Consider the following 15,590-nt stretch of genomic DNA (forward strand, 5'->3'; position numbering starts at 1 on the left):
CAGCTGGCACAGACTGCAAAGGATCAAAAATTCATGTATACCTAAGCATTAACAAGAAAAAAAATGTAATTTTATGCTTGTGTAGCTAGATTGAAAATGCACATTCATAATAAGATTCTCCTGCCCAAACTTTTCCAGAAATCTTTTTTCTAGTAAAAGTGCAAGAAAGTTGAGTGTTGATGAACTTCCTCTGGTGCAAAAGGCATGAAGTGAGTTGGGCAAGGAAAAAAGTAAATTTATAGGCCAGTGGGTGCCATCCAAGTTAGGAAGTCATAGCTAAGAGTGAGCCAGGTGTGTATCAGAGATAAGAAAAGTTCCATTTTAAGAACCTGCTCTTTTTCAAACTGTTTAATCTCCTATAACTGGCACTTTCCGAAAATGCACAGAGGAACTGGTTTGGACTGGTTTTCAGAGATCATACAAACAAAGGTGTTTTCTGGGATATCTGAAGGGGCTTTTTGGCCTAACAGAGCTCCTCCATAAAGGCTAGGCCACATAAAACTTCATGAGCATCCCTCTAACACACTGGTGCTCAGCTTGATAGTGGCAGGAGGAAGCAAGAAGGAGGCTTATTAAAAATATTGTGTGTACACATACACCTTCCCTCATGCAATTAGATTCATTTCTGCACATATTCTTAGTGTGGTTTTATAGTATTTTACACCTCTGTAAAATGTTTTTATGGTATTTTTCAGCTCCAGTTCTGTGCTAATCAGGGTCATCTGAACTGCCTGGAATGGTTTCCCAACTACTTAATAAATCATGTTTTATCAAAATGAATTTTTTAGGATACCAGTGGGCAAGCCAGACAATAATGAACCCACATCCATAAGCAAGGATTCCAGTTAAGGTCTTTTCAGGCAAAGTAATCTAAGAACACAAATGGTATTGCAATCTTGGCCAAAACAGCCTCTTGTGTACCATTTAATCTATACAAAAGTGCATTTCTTTACACAAAATATTAACATTGCAGAAATTATTGCAAAGAAATTATAAGATGCCAGAAAAAAAAAAAAAAGTGTTCAGCTGTCATTAGTTAAATCCCATTATTTATGTGCCTGATAATGCAGTCTCTAGTTATACAATCAGTTGCTGAAGTACAAAACAATTTTCTTCCTCTAATTTGTTTTCATGTTTTATCTTAACAATGCAACTTGTACATAGGAGGAACAATAACAAGAAAACTTCTGTCTGGCCCCTGTCTACAGTGTGATAAAGGCATGAATCCTTAAGGAATTTTACTGTTACCTTCTAAAGTACCTTCAGGAAATATGCACAAATAGTCTTTTATTGTTTTTAACAGAAAAAAAATTTAGAAGTAAAATTAATATTTTTAATAGCAAGAAATGGAAAAAGCATTTCTGTCTTCTGCCCCACATGTGGGAACACTGGAGTTTTAAAAGTAATTTTATTGTATTTTTTTGAATAGTCAAATCCTCTGAGTACAAGTCCCACAATTTACAAGGGAGTTCAATCTATAAGCCTCATTTTTGAAAGATTGAAGTGAAATATGAGGAACAGTTATAATGAATAAAAATCCCAGATGGAAGTGACTGAAATTAAAAGATTCAAGCAGTATTGAGAGCTGGGCAAACTGATGCCCTAAAATTTGCTTTTAATTAAATATTTTGATAAACTACTAGCAATAATGTCTATTCCAATTATTGTAACCAATTTAATCTTGGAAAGAAGAAATACTCTGAGAAATAACTTCACAAAGCCATTGGTCATGCTTAAGAGCCCTGAAATCAAATTATTTCATGATAACATATACAAGTTAGGGTCTTTCCAATTTGGTATTTGAGGTATTAGTAATTTCACGAATGCAGTGGCACCTGGACTGCATGACCAGGAGCTTGATAATCCAGCAGAGGCACAAGGGATTGATTATCTCTCTTTACAAAACTCTCCTGAGCATCTAGATATTGTGTTCCAGATAGATTTTGCAGATTATGAGCTGCTTCTGGAGTCTGTTTAAGAAATATGTGACATAATTGTTATTACTATTACTACCAATAAGAGTTAATTACACATTATTTTGGCAAAAAGTTAGAACAATAGTAAAAAATATCAAGATAAAAGTATATGTAAGTACAGAATTTCTGTCTAATGGAAGGTCCAATGACAATTTCTGATTTTTATGGAAAACTGATCTCACCAGTGAAATGAATTGCCCTGCATTTCTGGGAAATAGCTCTAATTGAAACAGGCATTGAGAAGGAATGGGAAAACGTTTATTTATGGTATGACTTTTCCCAAAATCACTTCACTAATACATTACTGTTGGGGTGAGGTATGGAAGAGAACAATGTAATGATGGTTAATTTGCTGTAGCTGAAGACAAAGTATTTGAGACAGCTAAATAGATAAATAGAGCTAGATCATACAAATCCTAGTGTTCTAGAAACCCACATAATCTCACCAAGTTAATAAATTAAAATGCATATTTCGTGCACAGACAAATCTGTCTCACCCGATTTCTCAAATTACAGCTACAACTACGCCTGCATTAACTTTAACCTGGAGAACATGGTACAGATGGTAACATAGCTGTAGTTTCCTTAAATTATGTATTTGAATCTGGAAGTCTGTGCCCCTTTCCAGACCAAACCCTTTTTTTTTTTTTTTCTTTTCAGCATTCCTTCAGGAAGAATTAAGTTGTAGCCATCTAAAATTGCTTTGCTTCCGAATGAAAGCATCTAGGCAGAGATTTAATGCTCTCTGACTAATGCACTCCAACTTCATTGTATTAGTTCATTTATCTTAACTTTCCTGAGAGTGCTGCTCTGTAGACAAGCACTCAGTCTGTTAGCTGGAGCAAGCAATCTGTGCTTCATGCTTACTGCACTCAGCACCTGGCTTTGCGCTAAGCAGCAGACTTAAGACTTACTCAGCTGGAAACTATTTTTGCTTCTTTTAGGTACAGAAGTAGTGCCTTACTACACCTCTTCTTTTCACACTTTCTGTTTTGGAAGGTGGAATGCCTTTGTTGGAGAACTTTATCCAAGACAAACTAAATCACGTCCCCCTTCACTATATCTTCAATTTGATGCAAATAAAATCTGTGATGCTGATTGAAATTAGGAAAATCCTCTTACATATATGAAACCCTTCTTATTTTTATTTTTCTGTGAAGTAGATAGCAATATTAAATTTGGAATACATAGTTAAATTACCTTAAAATTTTCCATTATAAGCTTCTATTGTAGATTATTTATATATTTATCGCATTCCAGTCACTTAGGATGAGATTTCCCATGTTCATTTTTTTGCCTCAGGCTGAATTTTCATTCAAAGACATGCAAAAATGTTTCAACAATTTCCAAAATCTAGGTTAGTGAAAATTAGGTTGGGGTGTTATATTTTTTCCAATGTTAATAAGACTTCAGTCTGAGCCCATGGCTTTTTGGTATTCGCAAGGAAGTCCAAGAAAATTCCTTTTAATTTGGGGAAAAATTTTAGCTTCCACCATTGCCAATCAATCTACTTGGTTTTAAGTCTATTTTTTCTTATGGATGTCACCAGCATCCTAGTAGCAAAAGCAATAAAAGAGGTGATCTTTTAACTACAAAGTGTGTCATAAAGCTAATAAAATGGTTGAATTCAAGTTGAATGAACAGTTTTAGTTTCAGCATTTTTCAGCTGAAGAGTGTGTAAGTAGTCCTAAAAACTTTTTTTATGTTTGTGCTCTTTCTTTTCCTCTTTTTTATTATGGAAAAAAATATCCAATCAACTCTAATTTTTTTCACAGAAACATGGCAATATGGCCAGCCTGGCTAATTCTAAAATTGAATGATTGCACCTGGAATTTTGGGCTTGAGAAAGAGCAAGTATTAAGCTCTTGACAAAGAAAAATATATCCAAATGACAAAATATGGAAATGATCTGTAGACAGTGATGTATTTTCTATGACAGAACTTTTATAACTACATATGAAATTGAACATGAAAATATTTCAGGGGAGAGTTAATATGTTAAGAAACATCAGATTTACATTTTTCAGAACAAAAGCTTCAGTGGGTTTTGTTGGTCTTGTGACTGAAGCGTCAAAAATGGCCAGTGATCACAGCCCTGAAACATGAACACTTTAATTTTTGGCAGCACCTGCCCTTCCCAAATAAGGGAAGCCATGGCTCTGACAGTGCCCATAAGAGGTAATGATAAACATTACAATCTGAGATTAGCAACCTCTGAGGCTATGGGGATATCAGCACACAGGATAAGGCTCTCAAACTAACCAGAGATCACCTTCAGCCTATAATTGGGAAGAGAAAAATAGCTTATGCTTATGCCAGCCTGGTCTCTGCTTATCCACATTCCAGGCTCCCTGCCCAGATACATCAAGTTACTTTTCTTTCTCAAGAAGGGGCCAACTTATCCCTTCTCCATGTTTTAAACTGTAGTCCACAAAAAAATATTAGTATTTCCTTGCGTTTTTGCTGTTTACATCATTTTGAGAATGTGAAACAAATTTAAATTAGATTTTTCTATCCACTTTCAGTTCTACTGACATTCAATTCAGTTAGTGTTGTTCAAGGCTCATTTTATGGGTTTGCTCTGTGGGTATGGGTTTTGTTTGTTTTGATTTCTTTTGGGTTCTTTGGCTTGTTTTCCTGTTGTTATGTGGGTTTTTTTTCTCAAATCATGAAATAAGGAAATGTTATAGAAAAACTACTTCAAATTTTAAAAAACCGACAATAATCTCTCTTTCACAAGAAAGATGCCCTGTGGATAAAAACAAGCTTTCTGATTATCAATCTGTTCTGCATAGTTCAGCTGTATTTTTTGGCATAGAGACTACAAGAGCTTTTGTTGAGTGTGCAGAAGCTCATGTTTCACTCACATTGACCATCACATTGTTTGCAAAACTCTGCTGCTGGTCCTGCCAAAACTGAAAAAAGTGCTTAGGATAGAGCCAGCATCTGCAAATACAAATGCAAGATGTAAAAGCATGCTACAATTTCTGCAAAAATACTCAGTTTGGAGAATGTTTATTTTCTTGGTGTGCTCCTAGGTCTGCTAAAGCATTTGGATGAGTTGCAGTCTGTAATTCATTCAATAATACATTGCTGGTGCTGCTGTTTTCTTCACAGCCTGTTTTTTTAGTGTAAATTTGCTATCCACATTCTTTAAAGACTTTGAAATATCTCTCTTCAATCTTTTTCATCTGTACGGCTGTTTGTTATCACAATAATTTACTTGTTATGACTGAAAGTGAATTTTGGATAATCCAAACACATGTAAGACATAATGAATTTACTGAATGTTCTGAATTATTTTTCTTAATCATTACAACTTGCTTTTTAATGTGGAAACACTCAGCCAACAAAAAAGTGCTTGCCCTTTTGTGAAATGGCATTCACTGCAGAGCTGGTGAAATGAATAGATAAAAAAGCATAATATGCTTGTTTATAAAGCTCACTGTCTTCTAATCAGAATTTGTTTTACTTTTTTCCCAGAAACCTAGGTACAGGAAAGAAAACAATATTTCCCTGAAATTATGAAATTCTAGTCTTTTAGCAGTATGGGTTTACTAGGAATGAAACCATGAGTAGGTGGGATTGAACCCCTTCATACCATGGTCTAAGAGCTAGGTGGGCAAGAGAGTCTAGAAGGACTCGTGTTTGCCTGCCTCTTGCAGGACATGGAGTCAGTTGTGTTTTGAACAGCTGCTCTTCTTCCTGAGGTTACACTCTGATTAAAAGAGATGTTTTCTTGTTAATCCATCCTGTGACGGAAGTGACAGCTAAAAATAAAGAAAAAAGTAGCATAGAAAGCAATATGCTGGTCAGTTTTTTTGTTAAGAATAGAAGGCAATGCTGTCAAGGGCTGAAAATAATTTCCTCTGCCAGAAATCTAAGAGTCAGGGTGGTTGTGTAATGAGACCAAAACAGAAAGGACAGATTAGATTGAGGTTGCTGAATAATCACTTCTTTCAGGAAAATATGGTCTGATATTTGAAGACTTATTCAAGGAAAATATTTCTCTTGGACCTGGAATTAAATGTTGACATTCAGAAGGTCTATACATAATCAAGTACCTGTGACTCAGAGCTAAAATCCATTATTTGGGTTTATGAATGCTTTTCCTTGATCATTTTCGTGAGATAATAAGTGTGTTTAATACATCTAGATTAAAGATTTATTGTGAGCTGGGGTTTATTTATTTGTTTATTATTTGTAGCAACACAGAGAGACAAACCTGAAAAACAAGAAAAAACTGAGAGGAAGGAGCCCCCAAAGGGTATGTATTCAGCTTTTGATATTCCTTGCCTTTTTATCAGTGATTCAAAGTAGTCTAATCTATTGACTCTTAGACTGTTCTTGTAAATCCCAATAATGTTTCAGGATGGAGGAGGTGTTGTGAAAGCCAGCTGGAAGGAGAATGAGGTTTTTAAAAACAATTTGAATTAATCACTCTACAGAATAGTTGAAATTATATTCAGATAGTCTTTACTGTACTAGTAAGTTAGGTAAAAGTACCTAGAGCTCAAATTGGTGTTCTTTTTATTTTTCTTGAATAAATCCAAGCATATTATTTGCCCTTGAGAATATTTTCCACCAGAATGTAATTAGTAAATTATAACTTACTGGAAATGGTGCATCTAGACATTCTGCTTTGGAAATCTGCTTAAAATAGAGAGAAAAAGGGAAAAAAAGAAAAAAAGAGGAAGAATAAGTTCCTCTCTTAATTTCAGACACACCGGGGAGAGTTTTTAGAGAGAATTTAATAATTTCCTAGTGGTGTGTGCCAACAACAAATTACAGATCTGTTGTAGGAGTCAGAATCAGGATACTGCTTGCTCTCCACCCACAACTCATGAGTTATCTCTGGGTTACAATAGCCACCGTCTATTTTACTTTTTGTGAGGATATTTTAGTGAAATGAAATTTTGGTGGAGTGCAACCACTTGTCAAAACAATTCTTCTGAGAACATGTCCTTTGCACTAACCTATGGCTAATGAAGTCTTGGGCTGGAGGAAGGAAAATATTCTGTAAAAGCAAACAGGCCAATGATCATAATAAATTACCAAAACAAGAAAAGGGAAGACCAAATATCCAGCCACAGCAGACTTCTTCAGGCCAAAAATTCAAGTGAAGGTGAACTTCCTGAAAGCTGTGCTTGACAAGGCCTTTCTAACAGTCTCTGACTGGAGCTTTTCCATTTCATGTAAGCAATTCAAAGTCCCTTGGGCTAACAAGACTGATTTTAGAAGTTAATGGCAGGCATATAAATTGACGTGTCTCTTAGAATGAATATTTATTGGTAGAAAACAGAATGATGATAACATGGGAAATTTTTTATGGGGTTTAGAAAAATTACAAAGCAAAAGCAATAATGTCCCATATTAAAACATGAATTTATCTTTAAGACTTCTGTTATAATGTGGAAAATCTGTGGAACTCTTCAACCTGATTTCTCACAGGAGAACAATATTTAATGTTTTATTAAGTTTCTTAGAACAAGAAAAAGATTATCACAGCCAAACTCAGATAGTCAGTGAAAGAAAATGATAATTATACTGCCTTAGCTTGCCATAAATCCTATTAATATTCTGAATACCTAGTAGTATTTTTTCTTGAAGTGAACTATTTGTTTCATGTAGTGAACTATTGCCAAACTGCTACGGAAACACTACTGTGTATAGAGATTCTCTGTATTCACAGTGCTAATAAACATTACTTTCAGACTGTACATTAAATTTCAAAACTAAGACTATGAATGTGTGTCTTTCTAAGGTCCATTTCATTATAGTGTGACTGGGAGACTCTAGAGACTGCATCCCTGTATTTTTGCTGCTTATTTTCTGCATTAAATATATTGCCTTTTCAAGATTGAGATAATGGAGTGTATAAATAGCATCCTATTCTAATCTATAATCAGCTTCTGAGATGAAGTTTAAGAAAGTTATTTAATGACACAGAGAGTAATTAGGAGTGTCTCAGTCACTTAGCACTGTGTCAGAGATGTCAGCCATATTCTCAAGCATTTAATCACTGTATTGCTTAAAAATGCGGAAGCCTGAATATTGCCTACCACTCTTCTTTTTGCATCCAGTTACATATGGAGTCCATGGTACTGTAAAAGAAGTTTTTAATCTCCTCATGTTAGACAAAACGAGTTTCCCTAAACTTGGATGAAATCTCCACAGGAGTTAGACTTAAGCTAGGCTTGCATTTTCACAGCTGTTCTTTCAGAAGTGCTCTAAAACCCACACTCTTACTTTCATTTTCTGGAACATTACAGTGTAATTGCAAAATCCTAAGAAAAGTGAGTGGAAAATGTTCTGTGAAAGAGTGGATAGCATAATGCAGTTTCCACTGCCATAATGTTAGTTTTGCTTTGCACATACTGGGTACCTAATTATGGTTCTGTTATCATCATTGCAGGGACTGATCTCAGCTAGTGTCCATGTCTGTATCCATTACTTACCATCCCTGTCCCTTACTGGTTATCCACTTCAAGCCAGCTGGCAAGCCACAGATGTATCATTTGCACATGTGATTCTCTCCTGCTCCGAGACTGATTCCAGGGTTTTTACAACCTGTGTCTGACTGAGTATGGGTGGCCAAGGTGAAGCCCTCTTCCTATCACAGGCAGCAGCATTTACTGTGAGCTGTGCCTTAGTAACCAACAGTTTTCTGGAATTCTTCTGGAATTGACAGACAATTGCAAGAGCTGATGTTATGCAGCAAGCAGCTGAGGCATGTTACCATGGCAGTAACTCGTTAGCCAGAGCTGGCTGCTCTCACCCTGTAGTATGATGTACACTGGGAAAATATGCACGGGGCAGCTCAGCAGTAACACACTCTGCCACTTAGTATCCCAAGGCATCCTTGGTGAAATTGTTTTAAATTCTTAATTTTTCCCACTTTTTCTTTTTGGGTATATATATAACACTTTTTTTCTTTCTTAGTGACAAGTAAAGACAAACTGGAAAGACAAGAAAAACCGGAAAAAAAGGAAAGGCATGCAGGTATTTATTTAATGTCAGAATTTATTTTATATTAGGAGGTACCCTAAAGCTTATTCTCTACTCAATTTTCATTTAAGTATCCCTTCAATTGCAGAAAAAAAAGAGTTATGAAATATTATGAATAAAAATAATGAAATAATAAAAAATTTGCAGTCTTAAACACTAAGTAGCATTTAATATTCCTTCTGCATGTTTTTTGTTGGTTTGGTTTTTTCCTGGGGAAGGGAGACAATAAATTTTGTACTCTGGATTAGTGTAATCTTATGATAATCACTAAGTATTTCCAACACTTGCAATAAGAATGGTTGCTAAGAGACTATGGTCACCCAAGAAAAAGGCACCTGACAGCCCTTTCACAGAGGTAATCAGGAAGGCCATGTGGAAAAAACATGCATTTTAAATAAAATACTGCAAAGGGCCACTGAATAGCCACTGAGTATGCCAGGACCAGTTCTTTCAGTAGTTACTTGCAGTGAACAGATATCTAGCACTGTTTTATCTTCCCCAGGTCTTACTTTGTTTTTAAACACCAGCTCCATGCTCATGCATACATTTTTCTGTTCCTAGGGTAATCTCATACCCTGTACTCAGATAGGGAACTGTGTGTTTTCACACACATGATCCCTGTAAGTCACCTCAGGGCACATCAGCCCGTGCATATATCAGTTCTGCACATCCATGGAGAAGTTACTGTGCACACTTTATTCCCAAAAATTAGCAAATCAGAGCCCACACAGGAGACTATTTCATATTACCCACTACTCAGTGACTACTGCATAACTCGGCTGTATTCTGAAACCTGAGCCAGAAATCTGGGACCTAGAGAGCAGTTAATTTCAATTTGTAAGGTGGAAATTAAAAGCAAACAAAAAGCCCCAAAGAACATTAGTTATAATGTCACTGCAATTATATTTGTAATTAATTATAGTGTTTAATCATTCATAGCTGGAAAAACTGTTAGTTCTGTGGAGTTCAGAAATCCTTCAGAAAGTGTCCAAAGTAATAAACAAGAAAGCCAAAAAATAACAATAAACCAAAATAAACCAATAAAATACAGGATATAAATATATTAAAAAAGAAAAAAAGCAATAGAAATAAGTATGACTCTTTTGGACTCTTTTCTTTCATGGGATTACTGGAGCTAGAAAGGCTGCTGCTCCTCCAGACAATGGCAAAGACCTCAGCGATGGCAGATGAGATTTTGAAAGTTCCAGTTCCATGTTTTGGCATCAACAACAAACAGCAGCAGCTGAATCAATCTTTCTCATTCTTTGCATGCATGACCATTGCGCCTACTGGTGTTTCTTGACCCTTTTTCTCATTCAAATGCAACTTTTTTTTATAATGACCATTAAGATTATTGGCTTTATTTCTAGCTGTTCACAAAGAGAAACCTGAAAAGCCAGAAAAACAAGAAAAGAAAGTACCGCCTAAAGGTATTGGTGATCATTATTAAGAGTTGTACAATTTAGGTGTTTGAAATCTTGGGAGAGTGTGGAGATAAGTATTTAAAGTACAAAGCTCTTCTAGTTCATGTTGAATGCTTTTTGGGTGTTGTCTCTTTTGCTTAAGGAGGTATTGATCAGCCCGAGTGAAACCTTGCTCAGCAGACTTTTTTGTGCCTTACTCTCCTGTTCTGGTGCACAGAGTTTATTACAAATCATCCTTACACACCTGCAGAATGAAACCTATGACTATTTTCTTTGCATTCCTTGATGCCTTTTTCTCCACAAAAGGATTCAATAATTTGCCTGAAAAGAATTTTTTCTCTTGTTTATTAGTTTTCATCTGGATGCAGACTAATGCAAGAGTATTTACTATCTCTCAATCTGGGTCTTCCATCATATCCAAAAATAAAATTTCATTTTCTTGCCTTTATTTTTTTCAAAAACATTTTAATTTCAGTATATGATTTGCACTGTCTTCTATGGCAGCAGTGGCTTTGGTTAAGATTTACACATCTAATAATTATCATATACATTATGAAGCAATATTGTGGGTGTGTGAGGGGTGGTTTTTTCTATTCTTTTGACTGATAATTCCATCTTTGGCTATGTTTTGGGCAGGGAAATTTAAAAATCCAATAGCCTTGCTCTATTATGCCATTTTTAAAAGACTAACATTTATTATCGCTTGGCATTTGAATGTTTTTCTCTGAGGTTAGATATTTCTCCATGGCAGATATTTCTATAACGAAGTTCATTTTCAGTCTTTGTCTCTTTTTATTTTACTCAGTTGACTCTTGAAGAAATAGTGTACAACCAAATTCATATCAGTTTGTTATGGCATTGAGATTAATCCCATGTTGAGATGCATGAATTATCTGGGTTTAATTTGAATATGTTCAGACAATATCGGTACAAATGTTCAAATCACTCTTTTTTTTACTTGATCATAGTCTAAGGAGAAATGTAAAACAGAAAGTAAAAGTGAAGAAAGAAAGAAAGCAGAATGAAGACTTAAAGCCTTAAAAAAACTCTGAAGGGTAGCCATCGTCCAGTCTCTCTTTTACAGGGATATTGTTCATTTTTGTCTACTTTGAGTGTATAGCTTGAAAGTGTGGGATTTTTTTTCATAAAATGAAATCATGCTGAAGTAAGCCAGAGAAAATAAATGCCCATAGTGTCTGTGTTGATTTGGAAAGCAAATAACTTCCAAGAATCACTGAGATAGTCCTAATAAGCAGCTGGCCTCTTTGCCCATTTATCTTCTTCTAGCTAACCCAAATAATCACTCAGAGCCTTAATGTGTTTAATAGCAGCCATGACTCCAGTCACTGGCTGGAAAATTTTATGAAGGATTTGGACACTGTAGCTGCAGATCTTTGTGGCTGCAGTGTGACATAGCCATGCTGCCCTCTCTTGGGTAGTTTCCCTGCCGTGAGCCCCTATGGCATCAGGGCTTGAGGTCAGTTTTCCTCAGCATGTCCAAAGGTGCATTTCTGCCAGCACTGTGTTGCTGAGTTTTCCATTGCCAGGCCCACCTCCCTTTTCTCAGGGATCTGCTCTAAACTGGATTAGCTACCAGCAGTGCTGAGGTGCTGCTTCAAACCACTTGCAGTCCCTAGGAAATGAAAATGTTCAGGTTCTGGCCAGCTCGGGGGAATGGACATACTGAGAACTGTGTGGCTACTTCCCACACAGTCAGCAGGTTTTCTTTATGCTCAATACAAAGGCTCAAGATAATTCTTGAGACTCTGGTAAAGGCTCCAGAAAGCCTCAATGATATGAGTGGTTTTTAAACACATCATCTAAAAAATCTTAAAAAAAATAAAACCAAGTCTAAGTATCAATCATGTCTCGCACAGGATGGAGTTCCAGGATGGAATTCAGTTAGAGAGGATTGTTATTATGTAGTTATCTGTTGAAAGAAGTGTAATTAACTCTCAAGGCTGGTTTGTACTGGTATTCTGTCTGGATGGTGACCAGGAGGGCAAAGATCAAGGTCTGCATAAAATTTTAGCAGGCTTTCTGGAACACAGTCATGTGTGTGTGTGTGTGTGTGTGTGTGCGTGTTTACACAGTGTATCTTATGCAGACATGAACTCACTCAAGCTGGGCTCTGAAGTGAACACCAGACTTTTGGCTGTGTTTGTTGACAATGAGCCCAAGCTAAGAAAAACACCTTTGTGTAAGACAAATACAGCCACATGGGTTCCTGTTGGCTGTAGCACAAAGCCAATTCCGTGTCTGCTCAGCACTTGACATGAGCAAGTTTGTTTCATCTGGACTATGTCGTAAAAACATTCCCTAGGAAGCTTCAGATCTGTGTGACTCACTTGTCTTCTTGTAAGGGAGCCTCAACAGATATTTTGAAGGTTTTTTACCCTGCTATATGAAACTGAAAACAATTTTGAAAACTGGAAAACAGGAATTGTAAGGAAATGTGAAATTTCCAGTGATGATGTGTTTTGGCAATATTTTCTTGTTCTTTGTGAGATTTTTCACTAATATACAGTTGTTCTCATTTCTAGTAACTCAAAAAGATGCACCCGAAAGACATGAAAAGACTGAAAAGAAAACTCCTCCCAAAGGTATTTATTTATCTATACTACAGGTTTTTAAGCTGAATTGACATTGAAATGCATAAAGTTTATTTTATTAAAGCAGAGATTTTAAATGTGTGTGAGAAATCAGCTGCATGAAACTAAAATGAAATGAATATATAATCAGAATTAAAATGTTTCTAGAACATCCAGGGTTTAAGTCTATGCTTGATCCCTTTCAAAATCTGTTGAATTTCAAAGTGAGAATAAAAGTGGCACTGAATGTTATGTTGGGGACAGAGAGTGACACTGAAAGCTTTTTCTTTATTGTCTGCAGAGGAGAAGAAAGTAAAGAGCACTAAAGTGGAAGCAAAAGTCAAAAAGGAAGTGAAGGATGGAAAAGGAGAAGCAAAGATGGCAGAGAAGGTCAAGCAGGCAGAGACAAAAACCACAGAAACTGGGCTAATAAAGGCCAAAACGAAAGTTAAGGAGGAGAAAGCTCTTCAGACTGTAACTAAATCGGACAAGAAAGGTAAACAAAATGAGGAGGAAACAGATGAAGATCCTAAAAAGGTAGTAGGGAAGAAAGAGAGAGAATGGAGTTAGATCTGTCAAGGACCAAAGTGCACCCATGAAAAACAAAAGCACAGTACAAATAAATTCCACTTGAACCTCACACTGCTAGGACATGATTACAGAAAATAAAATAAGTTTAAGGTATATAATCAGAAGGCTCAGTAAGGTTTTCATGGCTAAAGTTTCATTTTCATTTAAATCCTTCTTTACCAAGGACCAATTTCTCTTCAGATAGATCTGAGACTGTGGATTTGCTCAGTAGCATCTAACGTAGTAGATTGCAAGCAGAGTTATTTTTGAAAATTCAGACTGTCCAATAACCTATTGGGAATTTAGGTTTTTTTCTACATCTGCATGTGCCCTCTGTAACCATAAAGAAAGTAACAACAGTGTAAAAGGAATGTAATAATTTATTTAACATCATATTGTATGAGGCAGTCAGGTTGTCAGGTGTTGTGCATTATAGTGATGTACCTGCCTCATATAACTTAATGTGATTAGCTTCCAAATTTCTTCCAAAAAGGAAAGAAATCCTGTTGGTCTAGTGTAAGGAAGAAATTAAGTGATTAAACAAAGAATCAACATGCATCAACACCAGATGGTTAACAAGGTGTTAACTGTGTGCTCCACTTTGTCAGAGCAAGGCTGCATTTTTCTAGTCCCAGGTTGCACAGAACTGATTTCCCTGTGGCATTTCCACGGCACTGAGTACAATTTTGTATGAATGAAGGCAGCAGGACCTGGCTTTCTGTATGAAGTGCCACACTGCAGCCACGGGATTATTCTGACATTGAAAGAGGCAGCTCAGTGTTGCATAGAGCACCTATCTGATCCTTTCAGCTGTTAACCAGTGATAAATTGCTGTGCCTGAACATCAAAGAAGCTGTCCCTGCCTGGATATCTGAGTCTGCCTGATCAGATTCTCTCAGAATTTCATAACCATTGCCCTGGACCCCTTAGGAGTTGCCTAAATTATACTTTTCTAGAAAACTGAGAGAGTTTGAGACATAGCCCACTTTCTGACATACATAGTGTGCTGAACTAGTATTTTTTAACATTTATTTGTATTCCAGTTAATTTTGTCCTTCACTTGAGATATTGGGACCTTTGAGGCATGGAATCAAAGCAGCATCTATCACACTGACTGCTGTGACCAAGGAAAAAGTTCAGCAAATTGTTCAGTTCACTTGGGAGGTGAAAATCTCTTTCAATTTTTTGTTTGCTCTGGAAGAGTTTCAGTGCACAGTGGGGTGTGCTCCATACTGTTCAGGATAAAGCTCTCAAAAAAGTGCTGTGCAGATGACAACAAAATATTTTAAGTAGGGATCAAAGATTACAATAGAATAGTGGTGGTTTTTTGTTTGTTGGGGTTTTTTTTCTGTGGGATTCCCAACAACTTTAGCTGATAAATATTAGCAAAATGATCCATCTTGACATCAAATATTAACAGATAATTTTGCAAGTCTGCTTTAGAGTGTTACCCAGTGACTGTGCATGGAATCCCAGCAGGTGAAAATGAGAATAAGCAGATGGAGTGGAGGAAGGAAGGAGCCTCTTCAACTGCCTTTATTACTGGAGACAGGGCTCCCCACATCTAGTGGAAGCTGCATTTCCTACTGTTGTGCTTCCTTTTCCCACCAAAAACCACTGCTGCCCTGCTGGATGCTTTAAAAAATTCATCTTTATGTTTCAGTCCCACTGTGACCCCAGGTGAACATAATCAATGCAGTTTTTCAGAGATTTAAAACCAATGCAGTTTTTCAGAGATTTCCTGATCCTGCAATCTTTACTTGCTCAAGGGAGTAGTTCTGCCAGCTTATCTGAAACTGTAAAAAATACAGCAGTGATCACATAAGAGTTTTTGCATAGTTTCATACTGAAATTAAAATTTAAAAAGAGAGGTCATCTTCCTGGGTAAATCACATTAAGCCCAATGACAAAAAAAATGAGTATTTTTATCATTAAGAATCTAGTCCCAAATTTTGACATGATCTTTTAGTACTTATATGAATATTTGTGTCATCATTACAGAGCTATGGGTGAAAACTAAA

The 15,590-nt window shown here is 36.3% G+C and overlaps 1 protein-coding gene across 23 annotated transcripts in view; it reads left to right on the top strand.

Moving 5' to 3' along the window:
- TRDN (triadin) overlaps nt 1-15,590 on the top strand; it is a 223,406-nt gene that overhangs the window by 57,985 nt on the left and 149,831 nt on the right. For 22 of the 23 annotated variants that reach the window (XM_058801368.1, XM_058801382.1, XM_058801372.1 and 19 more), the window contains 5 exons: nt 6,184-6,243; nt 8,919-8,978; nt 10,355-10,414; nt 12,952-13,011; nt 13,301-13,495. In XM_058801368.1, coding sequence (XP_058657351.1) covers nt 6,184-6,243; nt 8,919-8,978; nt 10,355-10,414; nt 12,952-13,011; nt 13,301-13,495 — 435 coding nt within the window. The remainder of the gene's footprint in view (nt 1-6,183; nt 6,244-8,918; nt 8,979-10,354; nt 10,415-12,951; nt 13,012-13,300; nt 13,496-15,590) is intronic. The other variant, XM_058801391.1, reaches the window with a different exon arrangement.

This window comes from Ammospiza caudacuta, chromosome 3, assembly GCF_027887145.1.
Source record: "Ammospiza caudacuta isolate bAmmCau1 chromosome 3, bAmmCau1.pri, whole genome shotgun sequence".
In the NCBI taxonomy this organism is placed as follows: Eukaryota; Metazoa; Chordata; class Aves; order Passeriformes; family Passerellidae; genus Ammospiza; species Ammospiza caudacuta.